General features: G+C 35.9%; 1 protein-coding gene across 1 annotated transcript in view; it reads left to right on the forward strand.

Moving 5' to 3' along the window:
- SERINC4 (serine incorporator 4) overlaps nt 1–19,828 on the forward strand; it is a 250,149-nt gene that overhangs the window by 199,004 nt on the left and 31,317 nt on the right. Inside the window, exons 9-11 of the mRNA XM_053719367.1 lie at nt 1,796–1,868; nt 4,050–4,095; nt 6,920–7,073. Of these exons, the coding sequence (XP_053575342.1) occupies nt 1,796–1,868; nt 4,050–4,095; nt 6,920–7,073 (273 nt within the window). The remainder of the gene's footprint in view (nt 1–1,795; nt 1,869–4,049; nt 4,096–6,919; nt 7,074–19,828) is intronic.

A 19,828-nucleotide genomic window follows, 5' to 3' on the forward strand; every position in this document is an offset into this window, starting at 1 on the left:
GGCCGGCAGATTAGGGGTTAATAAAATTTAACTAGTGTTTGCGAGGTGGGAGTGTGGCGGTTTAGGGGTTAATATATTTATTAAAGTGGCAGCGATGTCCGGTCGGCAGATTAGGGGTTAAAACATTTATTTACGTTTTTGAGATGTGCGGGGGGGGCCTCGGTTTAGGGGTTAATAGGTAGTTTATGGGTGTTAGTGTACTTTTAGCACTTTAGTTAAGAGTTTTATGTTACAGCGTTAGCCCATAAAACTCTTAACTACTGACTTTTAAATGCGGTAGGAGTCTGGACAGGAGAGGCTGTACCGCTCACTTTTTCCTGAAATCGTAATACCGGCGTTAGGCATATCCCATTAAAAAGATAGGATACGCAATTGACGGAAGGGGATTTGCGGTATGTGAAAATCACAGAAAAAAAGTGAGCGGTACACCTGTACCTGCCAGACTCGTAATACCAGCGGGCGTTAAAAAGCAGCGTTGGGACCCCTCAACACTGCTTTTTAAGGCTAACGCAAGACTCGTAATCTAGGCGAATGTTTTTATCTCCAAAACATCAAATACAATTAACTGTGTTGTGCCACATACTGTAACACTCCTGTACTCCTGTAACATTATCTTAGCACCAACTTTATATAACAAAATATTTCAGAGATATTTTATCACAAAGTAGAATTTTGCAGAACACCGTTCCTGGCTCTACTAAGCGGATCTGTTTTTTTCCTAAGTGCAATGCGGCATGCTGTCTAGTCACAGCCGGCCCGATCATGTCATTAAACTGAATGTAGCTCGCTCCCGCTCTGGTCTGGTAGCAGGAGCGAGCTACATTCAGTTTAATGGCGTGATCGGGCCGGCTGTGACTAGGCTATAGGGGCTTGACGTGTCGGGTTACTTTTTTTTCGATGGGTTAGAATTTTACATGTGATTTATTTTTTTCTTTAGGCGCCCGCAGTTCATATACTACCATAAGTCACTGGCAACTCCAGAAATCTCTATTTCCACACATTTCTGAACATCGCCAGTTTATTAGACTTACAGCAGTATATGACCTGCCGCAGCCGTATATGTGATTCACAAACGGCATGGGTTTCAGCAGTTGCGCTGAAACCTACACCGTATATGTAATCTCGCCCTATATTTTAGAACTGTAAGCAAGTATCAAGCAAGTTAAGCAATTGCCATGTTTTCATTAACCACAACAACAGCTAGTGCCCTGGGAACACCAAACAAAAGTTGATAGGTTTCTACCTTTATCATTGTTCCAGATTTGTCATGTTATTTCTTTAACATAGTTCCTTGGATTAAAAATCTAAAACTTCTGTCTTGCTAGACGTTGCAGTAATCACATGACAGTCATTTGGTGTTTAGGGGGCTACTATGGAGGCTAGAGGTAACATCATTCAAGATAAAGACCCACTTTTTTCATTAAGCTTAGGAGTGATTTTTTTAAATCGATATTGAAGAAACATGACAAAGCTGAACCAAAATTAAGGCAGGAACCTACTTTAGGAGTCTCTTTACTGCTGTATGAAGTATTATATATTTGCATGCAGTTTTTGTTATTATTTTTTGTGGGTTTTGAAGACTGTTACCTTGGGCAGGTTGCACTGGAAACGTGGTTATTGTAGGACTAGGACCTGAATTGCTAGTAGTAGTGGCACTAGGGGTGATAGTGTGAGTGAGGCACATTTGAGATGTGAGTGAAACAAGGACCGTTGTAAGACTTAAGAACGTATTTTCCCTCTTTACTGTATTGTGTAGATTTTCTTACATTTTGAAAAATATTTATTTTTGTTTCAGTAATGAAGCCTCCTACCTTGCAGAGATGTTTGGTCCTTTGTGGATGATCAAAGTATATACATATGAATTCCAGGTTAGTAAGCAGAAACACACATTCTGTTTCAGCGATAAATCTATGCATCTGAACTTTGTCTTCTTTATTCAGTTGGTGATCTTTGCAGTGGCACACAGTTCATTCTCAAAGAGTTCTCAGTATACCATGATAATCATTTTGAGCAGGCCAAGTCAGTACACACAGATGAGTTCATCAAGACAAATGATAGCACACTTCCTAAAAATATGTTGGCCAATAAAGTAACTAGACAAATAACTTCCATACTGGTCCTATATATCAATTTCCAACCACTTAGAAAGCTGGTTAGACCATTGGATCAAGTCTTAATATAACGTGATAGCCTCTCCAAGTAAAAAATGTCCTAGTCTTCTGTTATTATGGAGCCTCTGGTGCATTGGTACTTTTTAGTAGTAAAATAATCTGAGAATGTTTGCTCACCTTAGTATATATCTCTAGATGGTTATATAATATATACAGGGAGTGCAGAATTATTAGGCAAATGAGTATTTTGACCACATCATCCTCTTTATGCATGTTGTCTTACTCCAAGCTGTATAGGCTCGAAAGCCTACTACCAATTAAGCATATTAGGTGATGTGCATCTCTGTAATGAGAAGGGGTGTGGTCTAATGACATCAACACCCTATATCAGGTGGGCATAATTATTAGGCAACTTCCTTTCCTTTGGCAAAATGGGTCAAAAGAAGGACTTGACAGGCTCAGAAAAGTAAAAAAATAGTGAGATATCTTGCAGAGGGATGCAGCACTCTTAAAATTGCAAAGCTTCTGAAGCGTGATCATCGAACAATCAAGCGTTTCATTCAAAATAGTCAACAGGGTCACAAGAAGCGTGTGGAAAAACCAAGGCGCAAAATAACTGCCCATGAACTGAGAAAAGTCAAGCGTGCAGCTGCCAAGATGCCACTTGCCACCAGTTTGGCCATATTTCAGAGCTGCAACATCACTGGAGTGCCCAAAAGCACAAGGTGTGCAATACTCAGAGACATGGCCAAGGTAAGAAAGGCTGAAAGACGACCACCACTGAACAAGACACACAAGCTGAAACATCAAGACTGGGCCAAGAAATATCTCAAGACTGATTTTTCTAAGGTTTTATGAACTGATGAAATGAGAGTGAGTCTTGATGGGCCAGATGGATGGGCCCGTGACTGGATTGGTAAAGGGCAGAGAGCTCCAGTCCGACTCAGACGCCAGCAAGGTGGAGGTGGAGTACTGGTTTGGGCTGGTATCATCAAAGATGAGCTTGTGGGGCCTTTTTGGGTTGAGGATGGAGTCAAGCTCAACTCCCAGTCCTACTGCCAGTTTCTGGAAGACACCTTCTTCAAGCAGTGGTACAGGAAGAAGTCTGCATCCTTCAAGAAAAACATGATTTTCATGCAGGACAATGCTCCATCACACGCGTCCAAGTACTCCACAGCGTGGCTGGCAAGAAAGGGTATAAAAGAAGAAAATCTAATGACATGTCCTCCTTGTTCACCTGATCTAAACCTCATTGAGAACCTGTGGTCCATCATCAAATGTGAGATTTACAAGGAGGGAAAACAGTACACCTCTCTGAACAGTGTCTGGGAGGCTGTGGTTGCTGCTGCAGGCAATGTTGATGGTGAACAGATCAAAACACTGACAGAATCCATGGATGGCAGGCTTTTGAGTGTCCTTGCAAAGAAAGGTGGCTATATTGGTCACTGATTTGTTTTTGTTTTGTTTTTGAATGTCAGAAATGTATATTTGTGAATGTTGAGATGTTATATTGGTTTCACTGGTAAAAATAAATAATTGAAATGGGTATATATTTGTTTTTTGTTAAGTTGCCTAATAATTATGCACAGTAATAGTCACCTGCACACACAGATATCCCCCTAATATAGCTAAAACTAAAAACAAACTAAAAACTACTTCCACAAATATTCAGCTTTGATATTAATGAGTTTTTTGGGTTCATTGAGAACATGGTTGTTGTTCAATAATAAAATTAATCCTCAAAAATACAACTTGCCTAATAATTCTGCACTCCCTGTATAGATATTCAATGTATTTAGTTATTTTTATATGTTTTATATGTGTATTCTATATCTGTATTTGTGTCTTAATAGTATACTGCACATCTAAAATAATAAAGTTCCAGTGAAAAACGCTTGTTTGTTTCTTACTTTACATGTTTATTCATTTTATTTGCAGAAAGCATCTTGCTGCTTTTGTTGTCCAGAAGAGGATGAGGAAGGAGGTAAAGATAAAGGGCTTTTTATTTTAACCAACCCACATATATTTATCATTTACATTCCCACAAAATTGTAATGTTGAGCAAGTATTCTTCCAGTAGCAAAAACTAGATTACTCGTTGAAATCAAGCTTCTCTAATCCAGGTTTCAACCTCCAGGATGACAAAAATGACAATGTAACTGGATATGTGGTTATAGTTCTCTAATTCATTTCACTAAAAAGCTTTTGAATGTGTAGATGGTTGTGGTGTAAAGTATTAAGTTGCAACAGACAGACATTTTTTAAAGGAAGACCACCTAGCAAGAAATGTCTTTGTGATGACATCAAGTGTGAGTGTATGGTATTATTATCATTTAGTGTAAGACATCAGTGGTAGTGCTGGTATACAGTGCTTAGCATGATGGGAGGAGGATACAAGAGAACATACAAAAACATACCTCCCGATCCATCAAGTCTTTTAGAATATGTTACAGATTATGTAGTGGGAGATATTTGACCGTATGAATTTGCGCTATACTCAGTCCTGGATGTATACTATTGAACTGGTGGGACTCTTGAGCCACGTACTTGTTGAACTTTCTATACAGTGACTTTCTTATCTAATTATCTATTCATTAACCACTGTGTTATGAGCTATATGAATAGTTCTGGGTACTCCTCAATTTATTGATTTTTACAGAGTGGTCAAGTCGTGTTATGAGGTTGTATGACACACAATTTGGAAATTCTTCTCCTGAAAATATGAATAATTGTTATAGTACTATGGAAAGTAGTTAGAAATGAGGATAGGATAAGACAGATCCTACGCTTGTGTTTTACTTTGAAATGCTACATATTACATGGAGGGAACATAATAAATATGACCTCTTTTCCCATTCACTTACTGAATGATGGAAATGCTAGCACCCAAGTCATTGTGTGCTTTAAAGGGACATGAAACCCAAAAAGTTTATTTTTTTATTCAATCAGAATATACCATTTAATTTTTTATTTTATTTTTTCAATGTACTTCTATTATCAGATTTGCTTCGTTCCCATGATATTCTGTGTTGAAGAGATACCTAGGTAGGCATCTGCAGCACTACATAGCATGAAATAGTGCTGCCATCTAGTGCTCTTGCAAATGTATATCATTCTTGTAAACTGCTGCCTAATAGTGCTCCAGAAATGAGCCAGCTCCTAAGCATACATCCCTGCTTTTCAATAAAAGATACCAAAGGAACTAAGAAAAAAATGATAATAGAAGTAAATGAGAAAATTGTTTAAAATGCATGCTCTATCTGAATAATAAATATATATATATCTTTAAGTCATGGTATTGCAGAGTGTTGAAGCGCAAATCATGTGGTATAATGTGATACAGGCTTTAACTGATTGTGTGGGAGTGTTACTTCACTAATACCCTAATAAACAGGTAATAGCCACACATGGCTTTGTCTAAATGGAGGTCGTTTTAGATTTTCCTTGATTGATATTGGATTTCACCTGTTTAACCCGAGGATACTACAGTATATGGCATTGGATTGCTCAGTATATATACTAGGTTTGAACGGATATGATAATTACATAATTTTATGTCTCATATCTACTATTTTTAAGTGGGTTACCAGGTATGCACCTTAGGCTGCGGTTAAATAGTTGCCGACTATTGACAGTTGTAAAGAGTTAAAAAATATTGCTTCCCAAAATCCTTCATCAGCTTCCATTTAAAGTACAATTTATATACTTCCACATTCTGTTTACCAGCTTGCAAAAAGTTAGTCAGCCATTAAATGATCATTTGTGCCGTGCAAATGATCATTTATTGGTTCCCACTGATGTCAGTGATAATACTAAACGGCTGCAAATATTTAGTAAGCATTAAGCCAAAAAATCTGTACTATGTCAACTCCTGATAAAGGCTAACCCTAACTGCAGTTTTAATTAACGGTTAATAACGGCCAAAAATGAATTAACGGCAACCAACGCAGCATTACTGCACCTCCTCAGTCTCATGCTGTAGCTCATGCTGCTTAAATTAGTTCCTGACATCACAGTATCCTATGTAAAAATATTAATATTTTCAGTGGTTCATACATTTTAGGCTTCGTGCAAAAATGTGCAGAATCTCCAATCTTTCGTTTGGAGACCATCAAATGACATAAATGCTCATCATTCATGGAGTTAAAGGGACATGAAACACAAATTTCATGATTTAGACAGAACATACCATTTTAAACAACTTTCCAATTTACTTCTATTATTTACTTTGCTTCCTTATCTTGTTATCGTTTGGTGAAAGGTTTATCTAGGTAAGCTCAGAAGCAGCAAAGAACCTAGGTTCTAGCTGCTGATTGGTGGCTGCATATATATCATATATCATTGGCTCACCCATGTGTTCAGTTAGAAACCAGTAGTACATTGCTGCTCCTTCAACAAATGATACCAAGAGAATGAAGAAAATTTGATAATAGAAATAATCTGGAAAGTTGTTTAAAATTGTATAATTGTATGTTCTACCTAAATCATGAAAGAAACATTTTGGGTTTCATGTCCCTTTAATGTTGGTCAGAGGAAAGATAGGTAGTAGATTTGGGAATTAGACTCTACATAATCATGTTTTGAAGGGAACACAACCGTAAAATACCTAAAAAAGAACCACATTCAGAAAGTATTGTAGGAAATTCAAGAATTGTGACAAATAGATTTACACAAAGCATCAAGTAATACGTTTAGAGGGCTGACATTTCTTCATGTTCTCACGTTTTCTTTGTGGTTTGTGAGTGTGATGATCTTTGTCTCTGTAAGAGATGGAACTAAGCCTCTATTTTGTCTCTCTTTTCTGGCAGGGGATCCTAGTTGTGAGGAAAATGAGGATAACACTGGTGGTCAAACAGTGATACACGATGAACGTGAACGTGTGATCTACAGCTATTCTTTCTTCCACTTTGTTTTCGTACTGGCCTCTCTCTATGTGATGATGACGCTTACTAACTGGTTCAGGTGCGCATTGCAATCAGTCTCAGGTGCTTAAAGGGACAGTTTACTCAAATATTTTCTCCCCTTTAATTTGTTCCCAATGATCCACTTTACCTGCTGGAGTGTATTAAATTGTTTACAAGTAGCTCCTTTACCCTTATATTGGCATTTGAAATTGTTAATTTAGCATGTAGTATCCCCACCTATTCTGAAAGTTTGTGGCCGCGCGTACCAGCTATAGATAAGCTTTGTAAACACAGCCAGCAGAAGAAATTACACTCCCAGTGTGATAAAGCAGAGATAAGGTAATAAAATGTTGATTTTCCATTGTTCTCTCAAAGTATTGGTGATTGTTTTAAGGACAGATATAAGATAAAGAAGCAGGTATATGTGCACAATGTGATAAAGTAATGAGATCTGATTATACCTACAAGCTCAACCTATTTTATTAGGCTGTGGCTTCAAAACACAAAATCAGAGCTTTAATATACAGAAATAAACCTTAAAAAGCTAATTTTCATACATTTTTTACTCTGCAGTTGGTAAAAAAAGCAATTGTAAACACATAAGGGAAAAACTATTTTACAGTATACTATCCCTTTAACACTCATGTGATCCTGAAGAAGGATTTGTAAATTACCCAGTGTTTAGATATAATTCAGGTGGACTCTTAGACCCTTAAAGTGAATGTAAATTTTTATGCTTAAGTGCCCGGTTTTAAAAATTTAATTAAAAACAGGGGCACTTTAAGTCATCAAAATTTACATTTCACTCCTGTTGTGAAAAAAACTTACCTTTTAATATTGACAGCAGCTCCAGCTTCCTCCACCCGTCACAAAGCCTCTTCCTGGGTCTAAAATGAGGAATCCAGCTTCCTCCAATCACGGCGTTGAATCAGACACTGATTCCCCCGGGGGGGAAGCCGTGATTGGAGGATGACCTATCCATCATTTCTGACATCAGAAATGGCTTGCGACGACAGGAAGAAGCTGGAGCTGCTGTCAAGTTTAAAAGGTAATTATTTCTTTACAATGAGTGAAATGTATATTTTGATGAATTAAAGTGCCCCTGTTTTTACTGGAATTTTTAAAAACCGGGCACTTTAGCATCAAAATTTACATTCACTTTAATTTACATATCTATTGACATTCTTTCTTTCATATATGTATTAAGCAAGTGTATGAAGCGCGTCACAGTGTTTTAATATGATGTATATTGCTAGGTACATCTTAATTGCCAATATGGTTACTGACACCTACAAAGGGTTCTAAAATATTAATGTAACAAATGAAGTGCACCTTTTCAAACATTACTTTCCAAAAAAAATTGCAGTAGATGCTCCACTGAGAGGGTTTTTTACACGTGTTTGACACTTTCTTTACTTCTAGGTGCAACCATTTTTAGAGAGGTACCATTGATATTGTTCAACAGTATTAATATCTTAGATACAGAACAAAAAAAATTGTTATATGAACATATTTTGAAAATCCTGTATCTTAAAAATGCCTTTTTCTTTTGCCTTATAAAAAAACACAACAGGTTCAACCACAGAATCCTCTGGTTTTCTTCTTAAAGGGACACGAAAACCAACATTTTTCTTTCACGAATCAGAGAGAGAATATGTTTTTTAAATAACTTTCCAATTTATTTCTGTTATCTAATTTGCTTTGTTCTCTTGGGGTCCTTTGTTGAAGAAACAGCAATGCACTACTTGGAGCTCGCGGAATACATTGGGAGAGCCAATAACATGAGGCATATATGAGAAGCCTCTAATAAACAGCTTCTCAGTCTACCTAAGTATTTCTTTTGACAAACGATATCAAGAGAACAAAACAAAACAAACAATAGAAAGTTGTTTAAAATCACATGTTCTATCTGAATCACGAAAGAAAAATATTAGGTTTTATGTCCCTTTAAACTTGTACTGTGCTGACTGTAGTAGGGCTGGCATCTCCACATCAGTTACACGTGATTATTACAAGAAGAGTGAAATCTGGCCATTTGTCACACTTACTAATTTACTGTACTTATGATTCCATAACACAGGATGAGAATGTGAAATGGTGCATAATAATAGCATTTTTTAAATAAGACTAGCAATTACTTTCCCTTTTTAAAAATGTAAAACAAGAGTATAGCTAATGTAACTAAAGTAAAATTCTCACTTACCAGGCCTGGTTTAACCTCTTTCTGGCAGCAGGAAGTTAGCTGTGGGCTTTCAGTAGCAAGAAAAGAAATACAATTTAATGGTTCTTCAAAAGCACAGGAACAGTAGCTTGGTCTGGTGAGGAGACGAATCACTTAAAGGGACACTGAACCCAAATTTTTTCTTTTGTGATTCAGATAGAGCATGCAATTTTAAGCAACTTTCTAATGTACTCCTATTATCAATTTTTCGTTGTTCTCTTGCTATCTTTATTTGAAAAAGAAGGCATCTAAGCTTTTGTTTTTGTTTCAGTACTCTGGACAGCACTTTTTTATTGGTGGATGAATGTATCCACCAATCAGCAAGGACAACCCAGGTTGTTCACCAAAAATGGGCAGGCATCTAAACTTACATTCTTGCAGTTCAAATAAAGATATCAAGAGAATGGAGAAAATTTGATAATTGGAGTAAGTTAGGAAGTTGCTTAAAATGTCATGCTCTATCTGAATCACAAAAGAAAACATTTGGGTTCAGTGCCCCTTTAACTCAATAATATTCTGTCTTCATCTGTCTTTAGTAATAGAAACTTCATTGATGCAAAAGCTCTAGAAGGTACTGCCATGAATCTATTTTCATTGCTTCTACTCTGTCATACTTCCAAATGACATTCTTTAGTTAGTTAGAGCATGTCATTTTAAGACTAACAACCCTTAATACTATGGCCTAGATTTAGAGTTCGGCGTTATCCGTAAAAACCAGCGTTAGAGGCTCCTAACGCGGGTTTCTTACGCACTCCGGTATTTAGAGTTTATTTACCGCCACTCAAAATACACCTAACGCTCACCTTTCTACCGCCACCTCAGACCCAGTAGTAAACATATACCGCAAAAAAAAACATCCACGAATCACAAAACAAATATTACACAAAGTACACTTACACTCATACAAACACAACACTATCTTTATTTTTCTTTTTTTTTTTTTTTTTCCTTAAAATACAAAGGATTAAAGTTGCGAGATCTCGGGTGTTTGAAAAAAATCCACACAAATCCATTTTCCCATTGACTTACATAGACACACGGGAAAAGACCCTCATATACCTACATCTAACTAATAACATTATCACAAACATAAACTCATCGATGCATACAAACAATATACACCACATGACATACACAAAATATTTATTTATTACAAAAAGAACACGATTTAGCGACTTTTTCACACAAGATCATGACGTCACTCACTTTACGAGGAAAACCAGTCTTAGAAAAAAAAAATAGAAATCTTTGGAGCCTCCATTGACTTCTATTGGGAAGACGTGCTCGTGCACGCGAAACCCTCATTTCCCTAACGCACGCAAATAGCGTAGACTGAAAAACTCCAAATACCAGCGCTAGAAAATACATGATTTCATGCGTTAGACCTAGCGATGATAAATAGATCAAGAAATGACTATTTCCCTATGGTGGACTTATGGTTTTTAATATTAAATATTCACCACACCATAAATATTTTTAACACTTTTAGATTACATCAACTACAAATCCCCATCACTAGTAACACATTATTATTTCAATAAAATTACATTTACAATTAAAATAAAATTCAATACACATTTCTGGATTCACAAACACTACACAATGGGAAACATCTCTCATTTACCTTTATTATTGCATTTCAGTTATTCAACTCATATGCTTGCAGCAACTGCATATCTACATAGGCTTAACACATAATCACTCATGGATGCACATACATTACGTTTAACATTCACTCATACATGTGCATTCAAATGATGGGGGACAAACACATTACATTCTCTACAGGAATCACAAAACACAACATATGGATTTGACTGTACTTGTAACATCATGATTCCATCACCAGAAACCATTAGGAATTACGTACAAGAAGAACATCATTACACCAGATTACAGATGTCACTTTATGGGAAGGAACAACAATGCCAGACCGCTATATACAAGTCAGCATATGTGGGACACAATCACAATATATACGTACTACATGTACATAACACGTATCCCCCATCACGCAACCACAAAGCACACATTTATATTTTATTCAGCACACAATAACAATGTAGCACAATACAACAACACAATGAGGATTTCACAACTACATAGGCAGGTTAATAATATCATGACGTCATTACAAGATTCAACCATACACATCACAGATTCACCACTGTACCGCCCCTTTAGGAACTTTAACACTCAATACTACAATACAACATATACGTAAACCACACTTTTGAACAGCATTATTATGGAGATTTCAATGGGACAATTAAGAAATATTGTCAGATCGCAAATCAATTATATATACAATACTACAGATGGCAGCCGGAAGTTATTCAGTATTCGTGCAATTTTTATGGGACGCATACAATATTGTCAGATATAAAATCACTTATATATATAATACTACAGATGACATCCGGAAGTTATTCAGTATTAGTGCCATTTGAAAGGGACGCATACAATATTGACAGCTCAGCAATCACTTATATATACAATACTACAGATGACAGCCGGAAGTTATTCAGTATTAGTGCCATTTGAAAGGGACGCATACAATATTGACAGCTCGGCAATCACTTATATATTCAATACTACAGATGGCAGACGGGAAGTTCGGAATTATTATTGCGATTTAAAAGGGACGCATACAATATTGACAGCTCGGAAATCACTTATATATACAATACTACAGATGGCAGCCGGAAGTTATTCAGTATTAGTGCCATTTTAATGGGACGCATACAATATTGACAGCTCGGCAATCACTTATATATACAATACTACAGATGGCAGCCGGAAGTTATTCAGCATTAGTGCAATTTTAAAGGGACGCATACAATATTGACAGATCGACAATCACTTATATACAATACTACAGATGGCAGATGTTACTTTATCGTTTACAAACAATATTGCATCAACATTGATCGATCACATTCGATGCACATTATACACAACTATGCACTTTCATTCATGTTAGCCTGGACGTGTGCTTGTTACTATAAGATCGCGTTTAAGAAATATTGATTACGCATATGATCAAACATTACAAACATGCACTGTATGTGTGATATTGGACACTTTCACATTGAGAATCATTGTTTGAAACTAACATTTCAGCAAACAACAAATAAACGCCCACTGTGAAAGCATTCGCGCCGCTCACATACAAACAAGTGAATACAATTAGCAATCATTACAAACTCACTACCATTGGACTAATTGTACTACAAATCCCCCAAACAACATGGCCAATGCATCACTTGTGATCCACATCAGATCAAGTGCATACCTTGTTACGCTGTTTTGAAAGATGGATGACGATGACATGGTAGACGCTGCTGGTGGTGCTATTGGCGAACTAGCTGTTGGTCGAATCAGGCAGCCTCGGCGGCTCAGACTGAGACGAAGGGGTCGTCTGGTTCGAGGTCCTCGTGTCTACAGGGTGAGACCCACCTTGGAAAACATGAGTGACTTTGAGGTTTTTGATAAGTATCGGCTCGATCGCGAACAGCTCATTGGCCTTTACGAGCTTCTTAAACCTCATTTGGAGCCACGTATACAAATAAGGACTGCTGTTCCCCCCATGAGTAAGATGCTAAGCTGTCTATACGTCCTGGCCTCAGGGAGTTTTCAATCCGGAGAACTGTACATGCATGGCCTGGCTCAAGGTACATTCTCTGGGGTGTTTGATAACTTTCTGAACGCCATGGTACGTATCAGTAAGCAATACATAGGATTCCCACAGAATGATGGTGATTGGAGGCGCCTGAAGTGGGAATTCTTTGATATTGCTCAATTGCCCAATGTCTTGGGAGCCATTGATTGTACCCACATTGCGCTGCGTGCTCCAATTGATGACTTGCCCTTCAGAAACATTTTCATAGCCTCAACGTGCAGTATGTTTGTGACGCACGGATGAGGATTATGCATGTGTATGCGAATTTTGGAGGGGCTTGTCATGATGCCCGCATCCTCTCTCTGTCGTCCCTGTGGAGACAGTTTGAGGAAAGACAAATGCCCCCTGGTTATCTCGTTGGTGAGTATTTGTGCTCAACATGGTTAATTATTTTGACAATTGCCCCTGTATTTTTTAACTGTTAGCGTCATGTTCAGCTATAGGATTAAATTTAACCATTTGTTATTTACCGACGCTAATGTCTAGTTTTATTGAAAAGCAGATATGTAGCATGTCTTACCTTAAGTGTTCAGATAGAGAATGCAATGTAACCATGTAGTTAGCATTTTACACAAGGTTTGGTTTAGTCAAAATACGCATATGTAGCATGTCTTAGATGAAATGGCAAGATATTATCTCATGCAATTTAACCCTGTCATTGTCTTTTTCCGCTAATGTCTAGTTTTATTGAAATGCAGATATGTAGCATGTCTTACCTTAAGTGTTCAGATAGAGAATGCAATGTAACCATGTAGTTAGCATTTTACACAAGGTTTGGTTTAGGAGAAATACGCATATGTAGCATGTCTTAGATGAAAAGGCAAGATATTATCTCATGCAATTTAACCCTGTCATTGTCTTTTTCCGCTAATGTCTAGTTTTATTGAAATGCAGATATGTAGCATGTCTTACCTTAAGTGTTCAGATAGAGAATGCAATGTAACCATGTAGTTAGCATTTTACACAAGGTTTGGTTTAGGAGAAATACGCATATGTAGCATGTCTTAGATGAAAAGGCAAGATATTATCTCATGCAATTTAACCCTGTCATTGTCTATTTCTGCTAATGTCTATTTTTATTGAAATGCAGATATGTAGCATGTCTTACCTTAAGTGTTCAGATAGAGAATGCAATGTAACCATGTAGTTAGCATTTTACACAAGGTTTGGTTTAGGAGAAATACGCATATGTAGCATGTCTTAGATGAAAAGGCAAGATATTATCTCATGCAATTTAACCCTGTCATTGTCTTTTTCTGCTAATGTCTATTTTTATTGAAATGCAGATATGTAGCATGTCTTACCTTAAGTGTTCAGATAGAGAATGCAATGTAACCATGTAGTTAGCATTTTACACAAGGTTTGGTTTAGGAGAAATACGCATATGTAGCATGTCTTAGATGAAATGGCAAGATACAGATTTATATATAAATTTATTTTTTTTATTTTATCTTTCTGACAACTTTTAATATGGATTATGGTTTTTAAAAAATATATTTATACAACAATATACTAGTTTAAGTATTCTGTTTGAATTATGTTCTGTTCTAAATTTATAGGTGATTCTGGGTACATGAGCCGGCCTTGGCTCATTACCCCCTTGCGTAGCCCAACTGATGTGTCTGAGGAGCGCTACAATAGGGCTCATAAGAGAACCAGGGCGGTGGTTGAAAGGATGTTCGGGCTCCTGAAGATGAGATTCAGGTGCCTGGACCGTTCTGGAGGAGCACTCCAGTACAACCCAAAGAAGGTGGCTAAGATCGTTGTAGCCTGTAGCGTCCTGCATAATATTGCACAGCGGGCTGGGATGCTGCAGGCCGTCCCGGTGGACAGAGACCTCCTCAGAGATGAGGAGGATGATCCTGTTCTAGAGGGGGAATTCCAGGACGAGGGACTTGATGTCAGAGCAGACGTCATCAACCGCCACTTTAGACGGTAAAGAATAGAAGTTACACTGGAGTATTTTCAATAGATGTGAACTCTAGGGAAATGACAAGTAGAGAATTGTGCAAACATGTTAGTATTGATCAAATGTTAGAATAATCTTTATTTCTCATAATATAGGTGATGCTCTGGGCATTGGGTCCTATAGCGAGTCTTTGCCACCTGGTTTTTAAAGAGGACATCAGATGGTAAGTAGAAATGTATGGACTGTTGCTGGCATGATTTGTACACAAATACATCATATGGCATACATTTTAAAAAATATAACTTTGTTTACACATTACTTAAAATGTACATAATCAGAAAGGGATACTCTAGAATGACTATGGTTCAATGTCACACAGAGGTTTGTTCTGCTCAATATGACTCATCTTCACACTTGATAGAAAATAACACAGGTTCATACACAGGCTTAGTAAGCTAGTGATAGATATTTATTATGAAATGGGGGGTGGGAGAGGGGTACAGAACTGATTCACACACTTGTATGAAATCTTTATATATAATTTCTTACATTAGGGAGATGACTTAATCTAAAGACTGAAAGGGAACAATTTGAAGCCTGACAGTGAAGATTTCCAAGACTGACAGTGGGGAAAAAGCCAAGATTGAAATTGAAGTATACCAATGGGATCATGTCTGGCATTATATTTCAATTCTGCTGACCTTGAAAACCATACAAATACATGTTCACATGGTAAGTGCAAACTATTTGATAGAATAAGGCTGTGGAGACATCCTATTGGAGACACTTAGATGATTTTCTATTTTGTAGATGGTATTTCCCAGTCCTCTATTTAATGAACTGATGAATAAGACACCTATTGAAGATCAACTGTTTACCCCTGAATTGACTTTCAAAGACCATGCATTGTCCAGGTTGGTGTACCAATGCATGCTAGTGAAGACTGTAGAATATTAGTAGCTTACATACATTAGTCATATTTAGTTCTTAATTAGATATTTAGGGATCACAATCAGACACTTAGATGATTGTACTTTTTTAGATGGTATTTCCCAGTCCTCTATTTAATGAACTGATGAATAAGACACCTATTGAAGATCAACTGTTTACCCCTGAATTGACTTTCAAAGACCATGCATTGTCCAGGTTGGTGTACCAATGCATGCTAGTGAAGACTGTAGAATATTAGTAGCTTACATACATTAGTCATATTTAGTTCTTAATTAGATATTTAGGGATCACAATCAGACACTTAGATGATTGTACTTTTTTAGATGGTATTTCCCAGTCCTCTATTTAATGAACTGATGAATAAGACACCTATTGAAGATCAACTGTTTACCCCTGAATTGACTTTCAAAGACCATGCATTGTCCAGGTTGGTGTACCAATGCATGCTAGTGAAGACTGTAGAATATTAGTAGCTTACATACATTAGTCATATTTAGTTCTTAATTAGATATTTAGGGATCACAATCAGAAAAAGGAATACATATTATAGTTGATATAGAGGTATTTGAATGGACATGAAATATTACATTTATGTTCAGCATACATATATTGTTTACATGTGATATACATTATTATGTATAATTTTAATTTTTGATATTTAAATATAATTTTTAATCAACAATATAATGGTGTATGTATTTCATTAATTTAAAATCAATGTAATGATTATCTTTAAAAAATGTTGATCAAAGTTAGAGCATAGACACCATATGATTTTAAATGTATTTTATGAATATTTTACAACGTGTGTATTAACTTTGTTCAATTTTTATTATTTGTCATTTCAGATTGGCATCTGATGACTTCCTGGAATATTTAATTATTTTCAATTAAATATATGTTTATTTTTAACAGATTCTAATATATATCAATATAATCTGTAAATAAATAAAACTTGGACTCCCATGACTGGTAGTTGGCTATTTGACAAGCACATGCATAAGAGAAAATAATGCATTAATAGTAGAAAATAAAAATCTTCAGAGAATATTAAAATATATCTTTTAACATTAATTGGGGAGTCAGATTCTTCAATGCTTTTATATTTAAAAAGTATATATTAAAAATATTTAGGATATGTATTAATATTATGATTGTTTTAACATTTAATAAGGTGAAGTGGTTCAATTACATGAAAGTGACAGTGTTGTTGAATGTAAAAAGAATTGTATAAGATCATGTATCTTCCTTAGGTATCTCAAAACATTATTAGAAAATATTTTACAATTATTACATTTATAAATGGTAGGTCATTTAACTTGATATTTTTAAAAAATTAGTTATTGGATGCCAGGTTAATCTATGTAATTTTCTAGTGGAGTCATTTAACTATACTTAGTAATATTATGTATTTATTACAATCTTACCTCTTGGGTTAGACATCAAATATCTATATAGAATGTAATTTCCCCTTTAGTTTATTTTGTCAATGTTAAATCAAAATACAATATGTTTGGGTCCTTAAAGGGGTCATTCAAAATGTATATTTTGTATACATTGTAACAAATATCATACAAGAATTTAAACATATTTAGAATGTACTATAGAATTACATTCAGTCTTTAAATATACTTGTTAAAATACAAATAAATGCACATATCTTAGTCAATGATATAAGGCATCTATATGCAAACAACAATCAGCATCAAAATAGCCTATGTAGAGATGTATTTAATCCACGAATATATATATAATTACAATATAATGATTGAATAACAAAACATATTAAGTTGGTCAAATATAAGATTATTATACAAAATGCATACATAACATATAGCTTAATGTCCCTCTACGCTGAAGGCTAAAAAAGACCTCATTTAATAAATATATTTCAGTCAGTGTGTAAAACAATCTAGAAGTTAATCTAAATTTGCTTTACTCATATGTTAGACTCATTTAGCAAAAGGAAGGTGCCTAGGTTTATGATATATTAAGCATTATTGTGAAATGTTTATTTAAAGGGACATGAACTCAAAATATACTTAAAGGTAGCCATTTAAAAAAACAATGATTTATACATTCTGAATGAGTATTCTATTTTAATCAACTTTAAAACTTGTCTCATATTATGAATGCTCATTGTGATGTTGCTATCATTACTTTAGAAATAAGGCAGTAAATAGCTAATTTATTTGCTTCAGTACTCTGGACAGAACTTGATTGTTTGGAATAATTGATGCAACAATCGTCAAGGACAACCCAGGTTTTTATTAAACAATTGTCCGTAATATAAAATATCATTATTGATTTGCAAAGAAACATAACAAGATAACTTAACATTTGATAATCGTATTAAATAATAAAGTTGATTAACATTTCATGCTCAATCACCAATGGTAAATTTGTTTGGACAGTGTCCCTTTAAGAGATTTAAAGAGTGTATTTACTTCTCTTCCTATCTTGACATACTTTGCTTGAAAAGCATATCGAGATAGGCTCAGTAGATGAAGATTGGTGGATGCACAGAGATGCCTTATGTGATTGTCTCAACCATGTGCATTTAAATTTCTTCTGTTGAGGATATATAAATACTAAGAGAAAATGATTTACAGTTTAAAGTCTAAACAATCTTCTATCTCTACAGATCATTTGATACAATTGTTTGTTTGTAATGTCTCTTTAAAACTAAATACGCCATTGCACAATAACATATATGAGCACTTCAGAGAAATACAAGCTCGAGGTTTATTTGCGAATAACAAAGCTGTAGTTTAACATTTATAAACAGATTATCCAAGTTACTGACATTCTAACCGGAATTTTAACATTAATAAATATTGCGTGGGAAACGCATCTTCAAACACCAGATTAGCATATTTAAACATTAGTGTAATGTCACGCAATAGCACACAATCAATGTGCATTATAAATACATTTAATAGAGCAATGTCAATACTTCACAATCAATTTATTTAAAGAACAATAAAGACATACAATATTAAATGTGTATTTGTATTAAAGAAACAGACCGTTATTAAACCGAGAAATGTCTACAACATTAATAATGTGACAGGATTAGTTTTTAAAGAGTATTTAATCATTAATATTTCACGGATCCCGGATATTAAATCTGCGTCACACATATCCGCATGACAGGCCCATGAGTTACAAATAAGTCTACATGAAAAATGAATTTACAGCACCACCAAGCGGTATGTGTAAGGAAGTTACTAAGATATGAAACATTAAGGAACGGCCAATCAGAGTTCATCACACAAACACAACTTGAGTCAGGATGGTCTCACAGACATTATAACAATATTTCAAACTTTTATCCAATCAGATGTACAGATAAATTGTCCCATGGTGCATCTCATGTTTACTTCACCATATAAAAGTCCATTACACGTTGCCATCTTTGTCAGTTCTCTAATGCCTGCAGGCAGTTTATATTATTATAATATATTTATTGGACAACCCAGCAGGCATGTCAGTTCCCAGGTTCACCAAGGAGGAGAGCGCTGCACTGGTCCACGCCGTCAAGGACTTTTATCCCCAGCTGTTTGGGAACAAGAGGAGCTCGACAGATGCGCCTGTTAAGAAGGCCCTCTGGGAGTCTATCACCAATGCGGTTAGATTGGTGTGTGACGTCCAGAGGACCCAGGATCAGATCATGAGGAGATTCGGAGATATGAGGTTGCGTTTATCGAAAAAAGTCAACCTCATAAGGGACTGGGTACAAGCCCGTAAAAGAGGGGGCCAAAGAAAGGCCCCGCGGAAACTGTACCTACTCCCTTATGAGGTGACTTTATGCGAGCTCCTCAATCTCCGGGTCCCCAAAAGATTTAGATCCTCGCCATCCTCGGCCTCCTCTTCTTCCCTCCCAGCTGCGGGATCTGAAAGTCCTGACGCGGGGGACAGGGCAGATGCTTCTCCGTCCGGTGGCCTGGGAGGAGCCGATAGAGAATCTGAACCAGGTAATTATCCAACTTCATATAATATTTATAATTTTAAAAATCAAAAATGTGTATTTAGTCAGATACTAAACCT

Source organism: Bombina bombina, chromosome 6 (genome assembly GCF_027579735.1).
Source record: "Bombina bombina isolate aBomBom1 chromosome 6, aBomBom1.pri, whole genome shotgun sequence".
Taxonomy (NCBI): Eukaryota; Metazoa; Chordata; class Amphibia; order Anura; family Bombinatoridae; genus Bombina; species Bombina bombina.